The 14,021-nt window shown below is 31.1% G+C and overlaps 1 protein-coding gene across 1 annotated transcript; it reads right to left on the reverse strand.

Moving 5' to 3' along the window:
- Positions 1-1,013: 1,013 nt before the first annotated feature.
- On the reverse strand, positions 1,014-13,635 carry LOC134725302 (solute carrier family 15 member 4-like). Its single transcript, XM_063589003.1, has 12 exons — positions 13,530-13,635; positions 11,460-11,563; positions 9,968-10,249; positions 8,485-8,583; positions 7,585-7,670; positions 6,987-7,126; positions 6,099-6,268; positions 5,007-5,173; positions 3,931-4,117; positions 3,007-3,207; positions 2,447-2,590; positions 1,014-1,495 (listed from the first exon to the last, which is right to left on the reverse strand). Exons 2-12 carry the CDS (start codon positions 11,464-11,466, stop codon positions 1,248-1,250), a joined length of 1,731 nt encoding a protein of 576 aa, XP_063445073.1. The 5' UTR covers positions 11,467-11,563; positions 13,530-13,635; the 3' UTR covers positions 1,014-1,247.
- Positions 13,636-14,021: the final 386 nt, after the last annotated feature.

The raw sequence follows: 14,021 nt of genomic DNA on the forward strand, positions 1-14,021 counted from the left end.
GTACAGAATTGTATATAGTTAATTAACAAATATATATGTGCGTATGTATTCATACATATATAAAATAAATTTAACCAATCTTTCTAGAATATAAAAGTGCAAATATGGTTGAACATGCAAAATATTTTATAAGGTAAACTAATATAACTTAAGTGAAATATATTTCCGTTAAGCGAATATATTTTAAGGAACTAGCCACTGCTAATTGGCAAACTCTTGAAATGTACAGACGCAAAATCATTATACATAATTGCTTAATAAAAGAAGACAATAATCGTGTGTTGTACCTTCATTTGTTTGGTGCTTTGTAGATTTACAAATGCACTAGTTGATAGTTACAAGAGCTACTGTTACAGATAGGATATTCCAATAGCTCACAATGGGGAGGATAAGTATGCAAATAAACAATTGAAAATGATGAAAATAAAATCCGTAATGAGACCTAAAATTGAAAATCGATAGGACGCCTCATTCATCGGAGGATTAAATATTTCCTACCCTTGCATTACCATGTGTAAATAAAAGACGACTTCGCGAATCTTTGATAAAATACACTTTTTAACAGTCAAAGTGCTGATTCCTCTTGATAATTATGCACGAGTTGTAAACATTTACCAAACAAACTTAAACAAAGTCCCTTCACCATTGTACACTAACATCAGCATTAATGGTGTATAAGGCATTGTATTCCACCAGGCAGATGGTTCGATTTTATTGAGACAGAAGCCCGAATATTTGTGATCAATATAAAACTATTTAAAGATAGAATATAAAGATATAGATCTTTCAATGTACCAAAAGAAAAGAAGAAGAACATTTGGAGTCATGGGACTCGTTGTCTTGCTACACCATAAAACAATTAATTTCATGACACTATCCTTTATAAATGTTACTTAACTAGATGTGTCTCCCCTACTGCAGCAAAGTTGAAAGAAAATGTATCAAACATGAAATATTCTGTATATGTAAAAAATAGTCATGATAATATAATTAAGAAAATATGTTCTTTGTTTAGATGAAAAACGTAACAAATTAATGACATACTTCTTAAATAAATTTGTACTTTAAAATAAAGATCAAGACCGATTGTGTTCTGCTATTTTATAATCCTAAAATGCGAAATACACTCGGTCGACCTCAACAACTATATATTTGGTAACGTGTTTTACTTCTCCCTATGAAAAGCAATACATACACTTTGTTTGTATCACCATATTAAACATATGTAAACAAATAAGTTTCTTTTGTTAAAACTTTGTTGAATAATTTTCATCAGCATATACAGCATTGTCATATCCTGGTGGTGCCTGATAGTCTGATAGTCCTTGTTTTTCTGGTACTATTGCTGTTTCATAATTTTCAGCCTGAGTTTTTCTGTATTTATAACATTTTGCGACAAACACAAAAACAACGAAATCAACAAACATCAAAATTCCAAGAAGAAAGAATAAATACTCTGTTTTACCCTCGTTTATTTCATCTGGAAACCATGAATCTGAAAAAACAAACCATCATTTTGATATACTTCCATTTAATATATAGATTCTTGTCATTTACTTAAAGCAAATAACTTTTAAAATGATTTTTTACGGTATGATAATAGCATATTTAACAAAACAAACCTTACTGGTACGTTTCAGTAAAAACTGAACAAAGTAGGGTACAAAACAGCTACTAGTATTAGGAGACACCAAAAGAAAAAAACCACCAAAAAAATATGATTCAATGAATATTTTTTTTCCAAGTTTCCAGCATAATTTAGAAAGTTGTTTTATGTGAAATTTCTTAAGGTGCCTTCGTGGCCAGGTGGTCCTAGAAGTCCAATCACTGTTCCACTAGCCTGCAGTCAACACGATGTTTGTGTTTAACACCTCCTCCTCCCTACTAGTTGCCATCCACTCCATCTAACATAATGCTATTAAATAACTCTATTGGTTTTTTAATTTAAAGAGGACAACTCAATTAGAACTAGTCTGATTTTCATTGAGGCCCTCAAACAAAAAACATATATACAGAGAACATGCATACATCAAAATACAATATATCATTCAAACATTTAAATATCAAAGATAACGGTTTTCATATTCTAACCATGAAAGAAAAACTATTAGAATTGCATAGAGTGAAATAAATTGACTGTTCATTAACTAGGATTATTTGTTTGGTTTTCTTCTAATTGAGATTGTGACACGGTGATGACTGTTGTGCTCCTATTTTGCCAATCTTGTTCACACATCGTTGTAAATATAATGAAATTTGATGCGAATGTCATACAAGTGAGAGGTTTAGCGCTATCAAACCAGGTTCAATCAAACACCAAGTAAAGAATATGACAATTGTGCATTCATTTAATGTGTTGGAGCATATGATTATGGACTTTCCGTTTTGAATTTTCCTTGGAGTTCAGTGTTTTTGTGATTTTTTATTTTTTTTGTTTCTATTTTACCTGGCGGTTCCGATCCAGTTGCCGCTCTGACAATTTTCAATATTGCTTCTGATACATAGTTTCCCAAACCTGACATCATTAGAAACAAACCCATACATACACCTTGCATAAAGTCTGGAGCCTGGGAATATGCAAATTCCAGTCCTACAAGACAAAAGCTGCATTTATTGTATATACATGGAATTTAAAAAGTGTATTATAATTAATTGAGCAATTACAATAAATACAAATATAAAATCATTCAAATAGCTCCACATCTTCAAATGTGCACAAAATATAGAACTAATTTGGATGCTTTGTATCATTAACAAATATCATTATATGTTCTTTAATTTATGTTTACGTACCTGAAATTTAATTGTTAAGGAATGATTTCTACAAGAAATATATTTTTTTTTAAGTGGGGTTAAAAATTTAATTAATGAAATTTCTAAACGACATTTTCTTCAATGGTCTAGGGAAATAAAGTATGACGATGATTATGTCGAAAATTGTGGAAATGAAGGTTATACCACCTTATAACTTCGATTTCCATATTGTATTTCATTTTATCTACGAACCTGAAATGCTAGTGAAAACTTCACTTGCTCCAACAAGTGCGAATTCTGGAACTTGAGCGAAGAATGATATAGTAGATGCATTGAAAGTATCGCCTGCTAGATCTTGTGATACTCCACCAGTAGATGCTAAATTATTTTTACGATAAATCTCTAAGATACCAGCCACAACTACTGATAACGTTGCAAGAATAAATCCAACGCCTACAAATAATTAAAAATAGCAATGTATTACAAGATAAATTCTTAAAGTTGAAATATTCATTTAGAAACAATTACAAAAAAAGACCAAATTCAAATGATTACGTTTGTTCATTTCTATGTCAATGTAAGATAACTTAGTCTTAGATACTTAGATATTCTAGCTGGGAAACTATGTGTTCTCGATCCGGTGTCATTCTATGTTTTCGAAGATGAAAACTTAGATGACAATTGAAAGATGTCACAAGCTGCGAAAAGATAAAGTTTTCAAAAGCTCTGACAAACTCGACTCTATGAATTATTAAGGGTGTAATGTGTTTTTTTTTGGCAATCATTTCACACATACTGACGAAATCACTTGGTTTTTGATAGAAACAGTTGACAAATATTGTGAATGTTTGATTATAATTCAAAATTTCAAAAGTAAAATCACAAAAGTACTGAACTTCGAGTAAAATTCAAAACTGAAAGTCCCTAACCGAAGAGCAAAATCAAAAGATCAAACACATCAAACGAGTGGACAACAACTGTCATACTTTCTGATACAGGCATTTTATTAAGTAGAAAATGGTGCATTAAACCTGGCGTTATAGCTAGCTAAACCTATCACTTATATGACAGTCGCATAAAATTCCATTTAATTTACAACCATGTGTAACCAAAAACAAACAGACATTATAGGTCAAAATATATTTGTTCTAAATCAAATTAAAAATAAACACATACCGATTCTCTGAAGATGTGATGGACTTCTGTTTATTTTTGCTAAGAATGGATACACTATTCTGTCCATTATTGGTATGAGAATCAAGATTATAATTGTATTGAATATATTAAGAAGAGCTGCAGGCATCTTAGCATCGCCAATATAAATATTCATTCGCTCACTCTGTAGGAAAAACGAAGATTGCATCTGAAAATAATGATGTCAAAGAATAAGTGCTATACCCTTTCATTAAACTACACATCGGGTTCGTATTAATTCTTAAAAGAGTCTATGTGTCTTTTTTAAAGCGCACTTTGTATTGAAAGAAAATACATATTTTAATCCTGGTACCTTTGATGAGTTTATTTATTTTTATTTCGAAAACTTTAATAGTGATTAAGTCTTAAATCTATAATTTGTATACTAGATATAGGAAGATGTGGTGTGAGTGCCAATGAGACAACTCTCCATCCAAATAACAATTTAAAAAGTAAACCATTATAGGTTAAAGTACGGCCTTCAACACGGAGCCTTGGCTCACACCGAACAACAAGCTATAAAGGGCCCCAAAATTACTAGTGTAAAACCATTCAAACGGGAAAACCAACGGTATAATCTATATAAACAAAACGAGAAACGAGAAACACGTATATATTACATAAACAAACGACAACTACTGTACATTAGATTCCTGACTTAGGACAGGTGCAAACATTTGCAGCGGGATTAAACGTTTTAATGGATCCAAACCTTCTCCCTTTTTCTGAAACAATAGCATAACATCACAACATAGAAAAACATACAATAAAATATCAATTGGCAGACTTAACTCAATCAAAAACGTATGATTAACTGTATGCTTTTTTTTTTTTAAAGTATATAGTCTTTATTTCACTATATTGAGATAATGAAATCGTTATTCGAGTTTTCAAACAAACTATTGTTTTAAAATTCTGATACATGTATTTCAGTTATCATGCCATGGTTGTCTTCGTCAAGTTACCCTAGGACATAATACAAATTACAAATTATGTCCGGTTTTGGAGTTATTGAACAATTACCCTATATTGCTCCGGAAATCAGAGACAAGAATTACCTGAGAGTAGATAGCCCAGTATATGATAATGAGAAGAAAGACCGGTAGAATTCTCAGCACTGCAATCACACCATCAACCATATCATTGCTGTATGGACCACGAGCTTTGTCAAATCCTCGACATTTTGTAGCCATACATACTCCTACAGAGTCTTGTAATATGCTGCCTGTTAAGAAACTACTTTTACAGAATTCAAAACTTCACTGCTAGTTATATATGCATATTGCAAAGGAAGGGTAAACTGAAGGGTAAACTGAAAAGGCCCTCTTAATGTTGATGGAAATTCGTATTCATATTATATTTTGAATTTATTTTCAGTTCCAAAATCTTATTTTATGTTAATTTCACAATGTTAACTTCATGTTTGTTAAACGCATAAATATAAGTAAGAGAACTATTTGTGTTGTGATGCTCTCAAGTGTTTATCATGTGTAAATCCTGTGGCACCGAACTTACCCGAGGAGTATTATGCCATAAATATGTGTTGTCAATACACAAATATGATCACACACCAAATTTATATCCTGACAATGTCAAAATTTTGATTTTTTTGTTATATGTGTTAGTGTTGGTAGATGAGGCATAATTATGTAAATGTTAGCCATGCTATTCAGTATGAAAGTGTTAATCATTTTATGTTTCCATATGCAACAGGGTTACGCATTGTTATTTTTTCATCTATTTCTTTTATATCATTAGTATTGTTGCTACATTAAGGTGGTCGAATTAAAAAAAAATAATCTTAAAACTGAAGGTTATCGTTAGCCTGCATTGCTAATTGAATTGTTTATTTAGCAGATCTTTGGCTATATGACTTTTAAAGTATACAGGTCACATAGTGTTGTATTTGTAACAGTTAACAAGCTATCTTATTTCTTCCTCTCCTACTTTAAAAAGAAAAGAAGAAAAGTTGGATCAAGTAGTCGAAAACGCGAAACTGCACATTTTAATCAAGTATCATTGCGACTCTATTTCTGTTGATTTTTTTATGTCCAAATAATTTCCTTATGTTTTACATATTAAGTTACTTATTCTTAAAGGTTTTAATGGTCAGAGATTTCTTGCGTTTTTTACACAGTAATTAAACTTACCGCCTGGTTGAGTGATAACATATTGACCTTTGGCAACAACAAACAATATAAGAGCAACAAACATGCTGACTAATGGGATGAGAAAACCAATCTCGAAGCTAATGTTCTGTTGAATATATGCAACACCCGAGTATGCAACCAAAGCACCAGCGTTAATAAACCAGTAAAACCTACATAAAACGTGCATAATATTTATAATACTGTTACAAACTTTCTTTATGGAAGAATTATGTTTCATACTACTTCTTAAAGGTTTATTTTTTTTACCGTTGCTTGCTAATTCTTAAAGGTGGCATGTTAATTCTTAAAGGTGGCATGCTAATTATTAGAAGTGGCATGCTAATTCTTATAAGTGGCATGCTAATTCTTAAAGGTTGCATGCTAATTCTTAAAGGTTGCGTGCTAATTCTTAAAGATGACATGCTTATTCTTAAAGGTTGCATGCTAGTTCTTAAAGGTGGCATGCTTATTCTTAAATGCGGCATGCTAATTCTTATAAGTGGCATGCTATTTTTTAAAGGGTAAATGCTAATAGTTATTTAATAGTATCTTGGAATCAATTATAATGGTCTTTAATCCCTCCTGATATTTTGAAATTGTCAAGAATTTGTACATACGAAAATAAATTGTTAAACAAATGGTGATAAGAAAATTATACAGATATTTGATTTCAGATTTGAAGAAATAATATGTTATTTCTGCTTGTTCTAACACATTATAATACATCGATGGCCTACTATAGGTCTCATTCATAAACTTTTCACAATTAATAAATAAGCGTTAAAAAGCAATGTACGGCTAAGCTAGTACCTAAATTATAATGGAAAACAAACATAGACGAAATCGGAAAGCAAAGAAATAATACTCGACCACCGTTTCATCATTTACCAATTAAAAAATGACTGCACTGCTTCGGGCCCCATGTCGTCCACCTGCTGGGCTCCAAACGGTCCAACGTTTGCTTTTATTCCTCCGGTCCCAAGAGCAATAAATACCAAACCAGAAAAAAAGAAATTCTTTCTGGTTTCCTAAAAATGATAATCAAAATTATTTAAGAAATAATTGATGCAAGCTATACTTTATTGTAGTCTTTTAGTTAGGGCTAAAATAACACGAATATAATGCATACCAATGTAGAACTATAATAAAGTATAGCTTACATCATTTTTTTCGATTCTGATTAGGACAATTAAGGTAATTTCTATGTCCGATGTGTATAAATAGAGATCGTTTGTGTAGGCTATTCTATGAATCTCCATTGTTTGTTTGTAAAGAGTCAAACGTCTGGAACTGTGATTTTTCAGAGGGAGGAGTTTTAACAGCCAACATGAACGGGTGACGTACAAGTATCTAGGTCAAATATGTCAATTTCGGAATGCAGTAGTCAATATACGCATGTGCAAACAAATCTTATTGGATTTAATAAATTTTGTTCACAAACTCATCATAGATAGGATTAAGGAAGCGTATCAAATTAACAACATACCACAGTCATGTCATAACTAGCCCCCTCATCATCTTGTCCAAACCATTTACTGTAATCCACTGCCGAAGCTGGTAGCAGAAACAACCCTGAAGCAAAAATATCTTCTTTTTGTCAGATTTCTTTCCAAAACGTGTAAAACAGAAAAGCCATTATAATCGATTATTCTCTGTTTAATTTTTGTAAGAATTTAACATGAAAGGATTTTGTTTTTGTTTTGACAATTTTCATATTTTCTGAAAATAAAAAAAAAGCATAACAATTATTCTTCTTGTGATTTGATGTTTACAAATTTCTAAGTACGTACACATAGTCAAGAGCGTCACTTTTAATACTTTTTATTATTCAACGGTTTTCAATTACTACCCTTCAGGAGCACTTGCGATCAAACCATGTATTATGGGTTCGTGTTGCTCAGTCTTTGTCTTTCTATTGTGTGTTGTAAGCTCCTGGTCGTTTTTCGTTCTTTTTGGCCTGGAGTTGTAAACGTGTTTTCAACTTGTGAATTCGAATGTCCCTGTGTCATTATTAGTCTCTCTTTTTCAAGTGTATCACAGTAATATAGTTTGGGAGATCGATGCAAATAAATAATGTTTCTGAGTACCTGCTGTCAGAAGTGTCAGAGACATACTGTTTGGAATTTCATGTAGATGGATCCTGTAATTTGTACCTGTGCCAAGTTTTAGTATCATGGTTATATTGTTCGTGATTTTATATGTTTTCAATGTTTTCTAGATTATCATGCTAAGGAAAAATCTAAAACTAAAGTATTGTTTTCACAAACCATCCAGGTTTGTTTTATTGCTAGCTTTGAAAATTAGGAAACGCAGCTACACTCAATTGTAAAACAGAAGTTATTCATATTATACAAAGCTGTCATTATATAGTTTGACCATTGCTTACCCAACAAGTAAATGAGTCCAGCACCAAGAATAGTATTGTATTTTCCTGCTATAGTGTCAGCTATATATCCTCCAAACACTGGTATTATAAACACCGTTCCTGTAATATATATCAATGTTCTTGTACATAATACCCCTAGTTACTCTTCAAAAACTGGCTGAAATTACTAATGCATACAATATTGTATGACAAATACCAAGGTTGCAACTACCTACTTCTTCGGGCCAAGTTGACCATCGAAGGTTTTGGTTTATTTGTCTAGGCACTTTCGGCCAGTAGTATGTAAAAGTTAAAAAGTTTTGGCATTCTCTGCTTTTGGTCAATAGCATGATGAGCATTCAAGAACACGCGCTATGTGCACGGAAATCATATGTGAATTACTTTTTTGCAGTTTAATGGTATAAAAAATTTGTAACTTGTTTTCTTATAACATTGTATAAATATACCGCGATACTTTGAATGCCGTTTGAAAATTATTCAACCGACAATTCAGAAAAAAATTGGTCGAACATGCATTAGTAACTATTAGGAAACTGACAAAACAATTGTCCCACATTAAATTAGGCAACACCCAACAGATTTAACGAATTTCCTATGAGAACTCAAAGTTCCCCTTCTTGTTTTTTTTTTTTTTTTTGTGTATTTATACAAGTTTTTTTTAGGAGTACGCGTAATTGTGAAAAGTTATTAAGAAAAGACAATTAAGAAGAAAATCCCGTTAAAATTCAGTTTTGATATAGTGACGATCCATCAACATTTACATTTTTTTCTGAAATTCTTCAATATAGCCATCGGAACTTGAGATTAAAGAGACTGTCAGACTGATGATACATGTTGCTCATTCCCATTTTTTACACCTTCGGTAATTCACGTGTGATTCGAATGGACATCTCAGTAAACGTACTAGAATCTTTGACAATCTAGCCAATTTTAAAGCAAAACTAGAGAATATGTAAATACTACTAGTGATCTATGATCGTGGAAACAATATGATAAATTCATTAATGTAGGGATGCATATTACTAAAGTATGTAGCTGCTGTGTTTTATCAACAAAACAAAACAAAACCAAAATAAAGACTATAAGAAAACCAATGTAACAAGCAGCACAGGTATGTTATTTTCCTCCTTATATTCTTTCAAAAGACGTTTAAACCTACGATATCAAGTGTAAACAATTTACACTTAAATATTTCCATATCTAACTTGTATTCAGACAGACATATTTCTGTTGCTACCTTTTACATGCATGTAAATAAACTATTGATAGACAGGATAACACGTAACATCCTTCTAGACATAATAAGAAAAGACGGTTTTAACCTAATAAAGGTCAAAATCATCAATAAAAATTAAGCAAGTTAATTGTTTTATCTACTGTTTATGTTTTATTTAAAAAAAAAAAAATGTTTCCTTTTTTCTTCAAAATGCGATTGAGAAAAAGAAAAAATAAATCTTAAAAATTTCGTAATGCCCATTCTTACCTGAAAAAATGAGACTGACCGTTGTAGCCGTGGTGGTGGGTAGCTCCAATTTGGATGTACAGTACAAAACAAGATTAGCAACACAGCTGTAGTAAGTAAGTCTCTCACACAATTCACACATGAGAATGCATACTACCACCAACAACTTATTTTTTGTCATCCCTTTTTTCTTTTTTGAATCAGGAATTTCCTGATGTTCTAATCCGTTCATGTCTGATTTCTCCATACTGTCAACACCAAGTAATGGAGTTTTTTCGTCTGAGTTCTCAGGTGGATGGTTACCTGATAAAAGATATCGTAAGTGTATTGCTACCCGAAGACGAGGTACGTAAGGGTGTCAACAAAACAGATAACAGTTAAAAGTACTAAACTGTCGTCTTATCATACATAGTAGTTATTTCATTTGATTTGTTACCTTTATCATGAAATTCTTTCTTCTATTAATAATTATCTGTGTCGGCAAGATAAAAAACCGCACAGTTTTACTATGATGTATACATGTAGGATCATGTAGGCTAATTCTCATGAATGTCTTTAAATTCTGTTTGCATTTAGCTTTCTAGTAACAGTTTATTTTAGCAGCAAGTTTTGATGTGTATTGTTTCACAAATGTTTACTAGTATTCAATTTGCATTCTGAATGTGGTTATTTGCAGTACAACGTCTCTATACAGAGATGGCCTGTTTAACTGAGTTGGATATACTAACACACAGTCCCGTGCGAATTAAGTTTTAAGCAAAAGAAAATGATAAGGGATTATTGAGGAAAAAACAGAAACCCATGAATGAAAGTTTTATAATCCAGTCCATGGAAATCAGCATCAAGATCAATTTCGTATCATTGAAAACAAATAAGATGAAGTGTTTGAAATTACAGGACAGTGAAATTGACATATTTGTCAGCATTATGGGTCGGATCCTTTATTCATGTTTAATCATATGTATACTCTCAATTTAGGATCAACAGTTAATGTCATAATTCTTTTATTGGGCTTTTTGTTCGATATTCGAAACAGGGATAGGGTACACGTAGGTTCATGAATTGCATCGATGGTATCAGAAGCCCAGTAGACAGTACTTTGATAACAGTATAATATTTTGGGGATTTCGCTTGTTACCCTTGTACGTCTGTATGTTTGTCCGTACGTCCCCATATAAGTTTACGTTCTCTGACTTTTGCCTCAACAAAATGTTGTGAAACTTATACACAATACTTATATCAACAACATACAGATCAGTTGTGACGAATTTGGATTGCATCAATTTTACAGATCTTGAATTTTGTTACTTTATAATGTTAGATGAAAGCAGGGCATCGTGTGTATACCATGGACACATTATCCGTGTATTTAATATTTCATTATGTTTATATATACTAGTATAATTTGTTTAACTAACTAAAAGCAATCAAACGATGAACGCTATACACACTATACATTTGAAATCTGACAAACAAAAAGTAATCAAACGAAAATACTACCACACAAACTTACTAGACATCTTGGTTTCTCTTTGATGTTTCTTTTTGATGTTTTGAATCAACTGGTTACTATAATGTAATACATCTATCTTTCCATATCATACTGCATTGGATAAACTAAATTAAAAAAATACAATGCAAAATTATCAACTAAAGCATAGCAAATCCAGGCGGATACCAAATAACTGAAATATCGAGTATGACATGTATATATGCTATAAAAGTCTTAGAACATGTTGTTGAGTGGTTCTCGCTTGTTGATGCGGTTCATTATACATATATATATAGTGTTTCTCGTTTCTCGTTTCTTTTAAAATATAAATTAGACCGTTGCTTTTCCCTTTTAAATTGTTTTACACTATTCACTTTGGGAGCCTTTAGTAGCTATCTGTTTGGTGTGAGTCAAGGCTCCGTGTTGAACTTTAACCTATATTGGTTTACCTTTTTACAAAATGGATTTGGATGGTAAGTTTTCTCATTGGCAATCATACCACATCTTCTTATATCTTAGAAAACGTAAATGGATTACATTGTATTAATAACTGTTTCATTATATTCTAAATAGTTTATATTGCGAAACGTTATTTGCAAGGAAAATGATTCCCTGTAACTGTATTTATAAACTATGGAAATTTTAAATCACTTGACACTGAATGTATAAAACAAGCCTAGTTTCTTTGATGGCTTTATCTGTCCTCTCAAGTATTTGATCAAATTTAAAACGATGTACATGAAAAGGTTATGTAGTTCAGTGGTTGTCGTTTATTGATGTGTAACATATTTGTTTTTCGTCCATTTTTTTTAACATAAATTAAGCCGTTAGTTTTCTCGTTCGGATTCATTTACATTTTTCATTTCGGGGCCTTTTGAAGCAGACTACATGTATGCTGTATGAGCTTTGCTCATTGTTGAAGGCCGTATTGTGACCCATAGTTGTTAATTTATGTGTCTTTTGGTCTATTGAGGAGAGTTGTCTCATTGGCAATAATACCACATCTTTGTATGTAGCTGCAGCCCAGCACCCCCAGATTGAATTGAATGAATATTTTGTGAAGAAGATACATTTATATACACTTTACCTGTGCTTCTTTTTTTTTGTGCTGGCACTGAACTAATCATCCTTTATAAATTTTGATGAAGTTTTACGTTAATCAATATTTGAATTTTGAATATTTTAAATAATTGACATGAAATCGATAAACAAAAGTACTTCAAATTTACTACTCTATCGAATTTCATGTATGGAGTCTAACATATGTCATAATAAATGCACCGTAGCATATGCAATGTTCAACTGTTTATAAGTTGTTACGCTTTACGGGTTATGTGGTGTAGACATCTACCATAAATCTGTTTTTTTTCTTTATATAAAAGCTTTATATATGACAAATTCCTGTTTGTAGTTTTATAAATTTTATTATTTAAAATTTGTATTTAAATATTTTTTTTTATTCTAGATATACGTTTTAGTATTCTTCAACTCAAATATATAAAGAATTTTAGTCAAATCAGTGAACATGAATTTGACCGCTGGTGCCTTTTAAAAGTATAAAGTCACATTATAAGCATACAAAAGGAAAATATTAAATCTCCTTTTTTCACATTTTTTATATTTAAATTTACAAGAATGGCATAATCGATTCTTAATAAAAGTAAGAAATTTATTTAACGATAATCTAACCATTTTGTAGATTTTCATAACTATTTGTTCGTATGTTATTAGACTAATACTAGGATACTGCTAGTTAATTCCATTTTAAATATTACCGCCAAAATTTGACCACTTTCACGGCCAGTGTCCAGTATATTTCGTGTTGTTAACAGTTACTATTTACTACACTTACTTTTATATCCCCGTTTGTTTCTTATGCTTATTTGTTTAGAAAATTTTATTTTATAAAAATTGACACAGATGTGACAATATTTAAATTCGATTGATCTGTACCTTGATTTTTCAGCTTTGTTTTCCCTGACTTCTATACAAAACTTTTATAACGTCTGGAATGAAACATGTCAAATGCTAGTATCCCCTTTTATGTTTTGAATTCGATTCACCAATAACTGTTTGTAATGTGACATTTACCTTTTTACATTTTTTGTGGGGGTAGATAGTATTGAATAAAGTCTGTATCGAATTAAGTCACAATTATCGACACATGACTTATGAAAACATTGATCACATGACTTCGTAAACAAACTGTTTCCTATCGTAGTTTACACAAAAAAAGTAAACTGAAAACCAGTAGAAGTACCTTTATTTGATTTTCCCGAATTAGAATTCAATCATCTATATTTTGTCAACAAAAAAACTAAGTTAACTTTATAACAATATGATAATAAAAGATTAAGAAGGTCAATCTTAGGAGGCTAGGGTCTTAATTTCTTTAAAATCTATTAGAAAGATAAAATATTTGAATGATTAAAACCATTTTCTTTCTTTATTTTTAATATTTTGACAATTCATTCTCCTTTCTGTTTTATTTAATCATTCCTTGAATCTCTATTTTCTAAAAAATTTGGTTCATTTCATCTCTTTTTTTCAAGTTACAACCTTAAAGAAGAAAATGAATACAAT

Source organism: Mytilus trossulus, chromosome 7 (genome assembly GCF_036588685.1).
Source record: "Mytilus trossulus isolate FHL-02 chromosome 7, PNRI_Mtr1.1.1.hap1, whole genome shotgun sequence".
In the NCBI taxonomy this organism is placed as follows: Eukaryota; Metazoa; Mollusca; class Bivalvia; order Mytilida; family Mytilidae; genus Mytilus; species Mytilus trossulus.